This window comes from Trichosurus vulpecula, chromosome 3 (genome assembly GCF_011100635.1).
Source record: "Trichosurus vulpecula isolate mTriVul1 chromosome 3, mTriVul1.pri, whole genome shotgun sequence".
NCBI lineage: Eukaryota > Metazoa > Chordata > Mammalia > Diprotodontia > Phalangeridae > Trichosurus > Trichosurus vulpecula.
The window spans coordinates 126,435,330-126,443,430 of NC_050575.1; the positions used below are offsets into that span (position 1 = coordinate 126,435,330).

An 8,101-nucleotide genomic window follows, 5' to 3' on the forward strand; every position below is an offset into this window, starting at 1 on the left:
TAGATAGATGGGATTAGATTAGTATCGCCATTTTCCAAATGAAGAGCCTGAGCCTCAGTGAAGTTATTTTCTCATATGCCTAAGAAGTGGCAACACTGGGGCTTGAACTCAGAGGTCCTATCTCCAAACCCACTGCCCTTGCCCTTATTCATTGCATATTGATGACCTCTAAGGTTCCTTCCAAATCGAACATTCTAGCATTCACTCTTCAATCACAAACCACTGAAGTCTTGTTCTCCATCTTACAGATGAAGAAATGGAGAGGGCCACAAAATCTCTCTGCTCCTCGATGTGTGAAGGTGAGTGACACTTGCCTTCTGAATGTGGAAACTGAGGCACAGAGCTATCAAGGAAAAGATATAGACTGATATGGACTGAGTCAAGTTTCCTCTCTCCTTTTTCCCTGTGGTAATTGCTACCTACTTGTTGTAGATAAAACTAAACTTGGAGTCACAGGACCTGAGTTTGTGGTACCTTACTATCTATATCATTTAACCTCTCTGAGCCTCAGTTCCTCCATCTGTAAAATCAATATTGGACTAGATGATCTCTAAGATCCCCTCCAGCTCTGTAGCTATGATCCTACAACCTATGGAGTTGGCCCCCTAATGCCAGTTTGCCAGCTCCTAGTCTAGTAGATAAGCCACAACAAAATATAGAACTTTACATGATAAATCATTATAGAGGTTCAAAGTGTTATTTGAGATCCAGGAGGATGGGGCATCACTGACCAAGAGGGTCCTGGAAAGCTTCTTGAAGAGGTGTTGTCACAGAATTATCTGTATGCTGAATATACACATTCAATGATGTTCATATATCATTGCATACTATGTGGTGCAAAGTATATACAGTATTAGTGTAGAGCAAATGTACACGCAATTTAAAGATGGAGACCATGATTTTATCTTCACTTGATGGGGAGGGAATAGAATGTGGCAATAACAAGTTATTTGAAACTACAACAATTTCTTTCCATTACAAGCCATATTAAATATTTTGATTAACCACAAACTCTACCTGTTAAATTCTGGTCTTGTGTTTTGCTTACATAGATTATATTGCTTTTTGGTTGCATCATGTATATTAATGCTATGAATTTGCATTGTGACCCCTGTAAAGAATGAAATTCTAATGCAATAAATATATTATCTTTTTATAAAAAAGAAAAAAAAAGAAGTGGCATTTAGGTTGGGCAAAGAATGGGAGGGAAATCATTTCAGGGACAGGGACCAGTGTGAATAACGGCAATGCAACAGGAGAGCTCCAGTTATATTCAGGGACCCAACATTGGTGCAATTGGGCTAGAGAACAGAATGAGAGGAAGGGAACGATATGAAGGAAAGGTTAGGGTGGTATGAGATTTGCCAGGCAGAGGAGTCTGGACTTTACTTAGCAGGCAGCAGGAAGTCACCAGCAGGTTATGAGCAGAGGACTCACATGCAGATCAAAGTTCATTATTTTGAGAAAGTCCACCATCACCCTTCATCACACTATTTTCACAGATTAGAAGCAAGCCCCAAGATTCTGCCATATGGAAATTTATCCAAACCCATATCAAACCTAAATGTATTTTTCAATCTGTCCAATGTATGGGGAATGAGCTTCATCTTACACCTTGGCTTTTGCCCCTACCACTTGGAAAGATTGCTAGTGATCCTTAAAACCCTCAATGCAATGATGATATTTTTTCAGTTTTTGAAATAGTATGCTTTATTGGAAAGGTCACAGGAGACCTGGATTCAAATCCAAACTCTTCCATTTACAAGCTATGTGACCTTGAGCCAATCTCCACACAGCTAGGTAGCACAATGGATAGAGCTCTGAGCCTGGAGTGAGGAAGATCTGAGTTCAGATATGGCCTTAGACACTTACTAGCTGTGTGACCCTGGGCTAGTCACTTAACCTCAGTTTTCTTAACTATAAAATGGAGTTTTAACAACACCTATCTCCCACTGTTATAGTGAGAATCAAAGAAGATATTTGTTAAGTGTTCAGCAGAGTGCCTGGCACATAGTAGGCACTTAATATATGCTTTTTCTTTCCTTCTCTGGCCCTCAGTTTCTTCATTTCTAAAATAAAATCCATTAGAGTAAATGACTTTTAGAGTCTCAGCTGTAAATTCTGTCATCTCAGACTCCTTCCCCAGGTATTATCAAGACCACCCCCCAATACCACCACTTCCATCTGGAAACTTTTAAATTTGTGGCTTGGTGGCATTTCACTTGCCTGGTTCTCCTCCTACCTTCTCTGCTTCTTCAAAGCCCAGTTTAGGTCCTACTTACCTCCAAAAAGTCTTCCCTCAAGTACCCTCTTGGGAGTTATGGAAACAAAGAAGAGTTGTAAACAAAGGACAATGACCATCTTTTGCCTCTCTTTGTATCTCTAGCACTTATCATGATATCTGGCACATAGTAGGCATTCAATAAATGTTTATTGACTGACTGAAAGAGCCAAAGAGATGGCAGCTGAGCTAAGCCTTGAAGGAAGATTAAGAATAAAAAAACCCCAGAACATAGATCAGTCGTTTGTGCATTCCAAATACGAGAGAAGGCTTGAATGAATGAATAAACAGAGATAGGAGATGATGTATATTAAGTTCAAGGAAAAGACAGTAGAACTGTTTGACTTCAATGAATAGTATGAGAAAATAAATAGATAAAGAAGGTGGGAAAGATTTATAGAAGCGAGATTATGAAGGGCCTTAAGTGACGAGCTAAGGAGTATCCTTAGGCAAGACTAGCCTAGGATCCTAGGATCATAAGTTTAGAGCCATAAAAGATCTTACTCCAGCCTCCTCATTTTATATATAAGGAAACCAAGGCCCAGAGACATTTAAGTGACTTGTCTTCAGTGACAGATGAAGTAAAAGATAGATACTAGGATTTGAACCAAGGTCCTGAGACTGTAAATCCAAACTGTTTTCCACTACACCATGTTTTCTTATCAATAAGGAGTGACTGAAACCTTTGGAACAGGAGACTAACATGGTCCAAACCTGTGTCTTGGGAAGATTATTTTGGTAAAGGATGGAAAGGAAAGGAGAGAGACTAGACAGAGAGACGAAGATGGTATTACAATAGCCTAGATGACTGATAAGAATATGAACTAGTACCATGTAAGTGGAGAAAGTAGATTGGGGCAAGAGAGGTTGTATAGGTATAATTAATAGAACTTAGCAACCAATTGAATATGGGAGGAGGAATGGGTTGAGGAAATGAGAAGAATCCAAGAGGATCTTAGTGTAGTTTTAAGTTTTAATAACTTTAGAAGTCTAAATGCTACAATCATACCAAAATTCATTTGAAAGTGTTATTATGTAAATTTCTTTTATACCTAGTTTTGTGAATTTTGAATAATAATATTTTGATTTTAACAAGATGGGGAACCCTGTCATTATACAAGGTGTCCCTAAAATCTGGACACATAGGTAAAATACATATTTGGAAATACTTGAAATATTTGGAATATTAACAGACCTTAGCCCCCTTGACTTCTTTTTCTGGGGTATGCTAAAGGAGAAGGTGTACTCAGTGAAAATATCATGCAATACACTTGATTGAACACATAAAGAGTGAATGTGCTAAAATTGATGGCAATGTGTAGCTATTGCATTGAGTTCATGTGAATCTTGCAAAGCGCATGAACCTTTGCATCACAAATGATAGAAATCATATTGAAGATGTTATTTGTTAATATTCCAATTAAATGAAATGTTGTTGAAAACTTCATTCATTTCATTTCTTGAAAATATGCATTTTTGCCTATGTGTCCAAACTTTAGGAACTATGTTGTGACAGTTTCTGTATGACACTTTTTAGACCAATGGATTGGTAGAAGTTTTCTTCCTTGGCCACCTCAGCCACTTCATCTATCTCAATTTTACTTTTTCTTGTGGGGTCACATAAAAGTTATCATGTCATGTCATCAAGTCCTCATTCTTTGCGTGATCTTTAGGCTAGGATTACAAATGAAATCCTTTCAATCCTTTCAATTATGGAACAGCAGCTGCTGGAAGTTTTTACAAAGTTCAGAAACGAACTAGAGTGATGTAAAAAACAAGACTGTAGGTAAGGTTGAATTTTAATGAGAATCACATCAATAAACATTTAAAAGTTAAATGATCAAACTTCAAGTGTTTTTGAAGTTTGTAGCATTTCTACTTCTAAAGTTATTAAAATTTTAAATTGCTGTAAGACTTTGGGGACATTTCATATATATTCAGGAGTTTTCTATGTATGGGTGGTAATAGTTGAGATCATACGAGAGAATGGGATCATCAAGGGAGGTAGAGGGAGAAGAGAAAAGAGACAGAGCTTTGTGGAGCATCAGTTCTTGGGAAGGAAGAGGAAGATGACTATCCAGAAGAGACTGAGAAGTAGTCATGATGAAACATGCAGAAAGAGGACCTAGTGAGAGCAGTTCCATGAATGCCAGGGGAGAAGAGAGAATCAAGGAAAGGAGGTAGGTGTTCAGCAGGGTTAAAAGACATGGAGAGGTCAGGGAGATTGAGGACTGAGAAAATGGAATTTAGAAATGGACATCATATTTCAATAAAGGGTTTTAAAAGGCAGATTGCAAGCGACTAAAGAAGTGAAGGATCGGAGGCAACTAGTATAGATTGTGCTTCTATTCTTTCCAGGAGTTCAGTAGTGAAAAAGGAAGAGAAATATAAGATGACAACTTGAGGGGATGGCATGGTCAATGGAAAGTCGTTGTGGTTCTTTTAAAGGATAGGGGTATGGGAACACCTAAGCATATTTGTAGGCAACAAGAAAGAAATGGATGGATGAGAGGAGCTTGAGAAGAAATGGAGCAAGCTCCTGAAGATGGGAAGGGATAGGATGAGACCAAGGGCACAAGTGGAGAGTTTTGCCTTTGTAAGTAGGGCTCATGCTTATGTAGTGCTTTTAGATTTGCCAAGTGTATTCCTCACAATGACTCTACGAAGTAGACAAACATTAATGGTGACATTTTACAAATGGTCAAACTGAATGCCTGAGAGGTCATATGACTTGCTCGTAGAATGTATGGAACAGAAGGTGAAGAGGGGTTTTGAGGTGTGGAGAAGGTAAGGTAACAGAGCTCATGATGGGTGACCTCAACTCCCAATAAAGTCAGAGGTGAGATACTTTGCTAAGAGAAAGGAAAATGGAAGTGGAGCTGGAGTCTTTTATTCAATTAAATAATCCAATAAATATTTATTAAGTGTCTACTAGGGCTCTATGCTCCCCAGTGGGATTAGACAGATAAATGGGGGATACTTTATGTACATGAATAAGTATGGTACAAAGGAAAATGTTAATTGAAGTGTATTACATTAATCAGTTCCATACATTCTGTGAGCAAGTTATGTAGCCTCTCAGAGATTCAGTTTGCTCGTTTGTAAAAGATCACCATTAATGTTTGTCTACTTCATAGAGTCATTGTAAAGAATACACTTGGCAAATTTAAAAGCCCCACCTAAGTATGAGCCATCAGTTCAGTAAGCTCACCTAGTACTGTTATCTTCTTCTTTGTTGTCTCCCTCAGTATTTAGCAAAAGTCATGTGGCAAGTATTTTGTTCTGTAAATACTTGAATGAATGACTATTAATGACCACATCTTAATCTGCTCATTCAACCGCCTGAGGCCTTCTTCAGTCCCCATTTGCTTGGTCCATCCTGACCTAGATAGGCTTCCACAGTTTGAAATTCTTCTTTATATACTCCCTCTCCCAGATAATTTTTCAAAATGTTAAATAACATCTTGATTTGAATATAGCCTGTCCTCAAATATAGCTCATGCTCCCTAAAATGAGGTTTTTGGGAAATAAAGGACTAATTTCCAATTTCATTGATAGAAGAAACTCTTGAATAAAGAAATTCCCTCTACCAATTCAGGTTAGCACCTTCTCTGTAGCCTAGAGAGCTGCCCAGAACTCTATGAGGTTAAAAGGCTTGCCCTGGGGTTTTGTGGTTGAATCTTCCTTCAGTAGTGTCTGATTCTTCATGACCCCATTTGGGGTTTTCTTGGCAAAGATACTGGAATGGTTTGGCATTTCCTTCTGTAGCTCATTTTATAGTTGAGGAAACTGAGGTAAACAGAGTTAAAAGACTTTCCCAGGGTAATACAGCTAGTAAGTGTCTGAGGCTAGATTTGAACTAAGCGAGATTAGTTTTTCTGACTCCAGAGCCAGTGCTCTATCCAGTGTGCCACCTAGCTGCCCTGGGGTGGCATAGCCAATATGTTTCAGAAGCAGTACTTGAATGTATGTCTTCCTGGCTCCAAGACCAATGCTCAGGCTTTATGCCATCCTGCAAAGGAAGGAAGGCACTAAGCCAGGGTAGAAGTCTCATTCCCAAGTTACTAGGCCACTGGGCAGAATATCACCAGGAAGACTTTCCCCAAAAACCCATGAGATTTTCCTTTCTACCCACTCTTCTCCCTTAGAGATTGGAGAAGTAAGGTGAAGATTGTGATGAGCAGTACTCACCTACCTTCTGTTTATTCTGCATCTTCTCCCAGTTACCATCCTACAGGATGACCCTGGAGAATATCACTTGGATTGATGGAGCACCAGCTGAATTTATCCTGCTGGGTATCACTGACCGCTGGGACCTGCGTGTAGCACTTTTCCTGGTATTCCTACCCATCTACCTCCTGAGCTTGCTGGGAAACATGGGCATGGTATTGTTGATAAATGTGGATGTCCGGCTCCACACCCCTATGTATTTTTTCCTGGCCAACCTCTCACTCCTAGATGCTTGCTACTCCTCAGCCATTGGCCCGAAGATGCTCATAGATCTACTACAGTCACACGCCACCATCCCTTATGCTGCCTGCGCCATCCAGATGTTTGTCTTTGCAGGGCTGGCAGACGCTGAGTGCTGTCTCCTGGCAGCCATGGCTTATGACCGCTATGTGGCTATTGGAAACCCACTCCTCTACACCACAGCCATGTCTCAACGCCTATGTCTCATGCTCTTGGCCGCTTCAGGGTTGGGTGGTGCATTGAGTGCCTTCATCCATACAACCTTCACTTTCCGCCTGCACTTCTGCCACTCCCATGAGGTTAACAGTTTCTTCTGTGACATCCCCCCACTGCTGGCCATTTCCTGTGATGACACTTCCCTTAACGAGCTGCTGCTTTTTGCTGTCTGTGGTTTCATCCAGACAGCTACAGTGTTAGTCATTGCTGTGTCCTATGCCTTCATCCTTGTTGCTGTGATTCGCATGAATTCTGCTGAGGGGAGGCGGCGAGCAGCCTCCACCTGCGGCTCCCACCTTACTGCTGTGGCCATGCTATATGGCACACTCATCTTCATGTACCTAAGACCTAGCTCTAGCTATGCCCTTGACACTGACAAGATGGCATCTGTCTTCTACACACTCGTTATCCCTGCCCTCAACCCACTTATCTACAGTCTCCGCAACAAGGAGGTTAAGGAGGCCCTTCGAAGGACCCGGGATCGATTCTGCTTCCCATCCCAATGGCAACAGTGAAGGAACTAGAAGACTGAGCTGGTGACAGGGCAGTATCACAAAGAAATGGGGGAAAACGTTCCCTCACTCAACCATTACCATATTTTAAAATGGCTAAGGAGCCAGAAAGGGTAAAGAACTCTTGTTTTCCTAGAGAGAGGAATATGTGCCTCTGGATAGTCTTGAGATTAGGTTTAGGTCTGGGATGGAGCTATAGAGCTTTGGAACTGGAAAGAATCTGAAAAGAACAGAGAACTTTTGAACTCAGAAAGACCTTAGAACACAGAACTGGAAGGGACCATAAAAATAACCCAGTCTAACCACTCAATTCAAAAGTCTATTGATATTTTGTTTTTATACCACTTTCATTTCCAAATATATCCCTCCCCATTCCTCCATCCAGAGAGCTATTACTAAAACAAAATAAAACAAAGTAGTCTGGCAAAACTATCCCACACATCAACCAAGTCCAAAAGTGTTCCACAACCGTAGGGAAGTGCATTCTCATCTCACTTTTTTGGAGCCAATATGGGTCATTATAATTAAACACAGTGTCTGATTTTGTCATTGCTGTTCTTTCCATTTAAATTGTTGTAGCCATTGTGTGTAATTTTCCTGGTTCTGATGACTTCACTTTGCA

General features: G+C 40.3%; 1 protein-coding gene across 1 annotated transcript; it reads left to right on the forward strand.

Moving 5' to 3' along the window:
- The first annotated feature begins 248 nt into the window (after positions 1–248).
- LOC118840939 (olfactory receptor 5C1) lies at positions 249–7,482 on the forward strand. Its single transcript, XM_036748330.1, has 2 exons — positions 249–299; positions 6,505–7,482. Exons 1-2 carry the CDS (start codon positions 249–251, stop codon positions 7,480–7,482), a joined length of 1,029 nt encoding a protein of 342 aa, XP_036604225.1.
- The last annotated feature ends 619 nt before the right edge of the window (positions 7,483–8,101 follow it).

Excerpts from the sequence above, each read along its gene's own strand:
- LOC118840939 (XM_036748330.1), top strand. The coding sequence starts at position 249 with ATGAAGAAATGGAGAGGGCCACAAAATCTCTCTGCTCCTCGATGTGTG. Across the intron at positions 300-6,504 it reads CTGCTCCTCGATGTGTGAAG|TTACCATCCTACAGGATGAC; the intron begins GTGAGTGACACT and ends ATCTTCTCCCAG.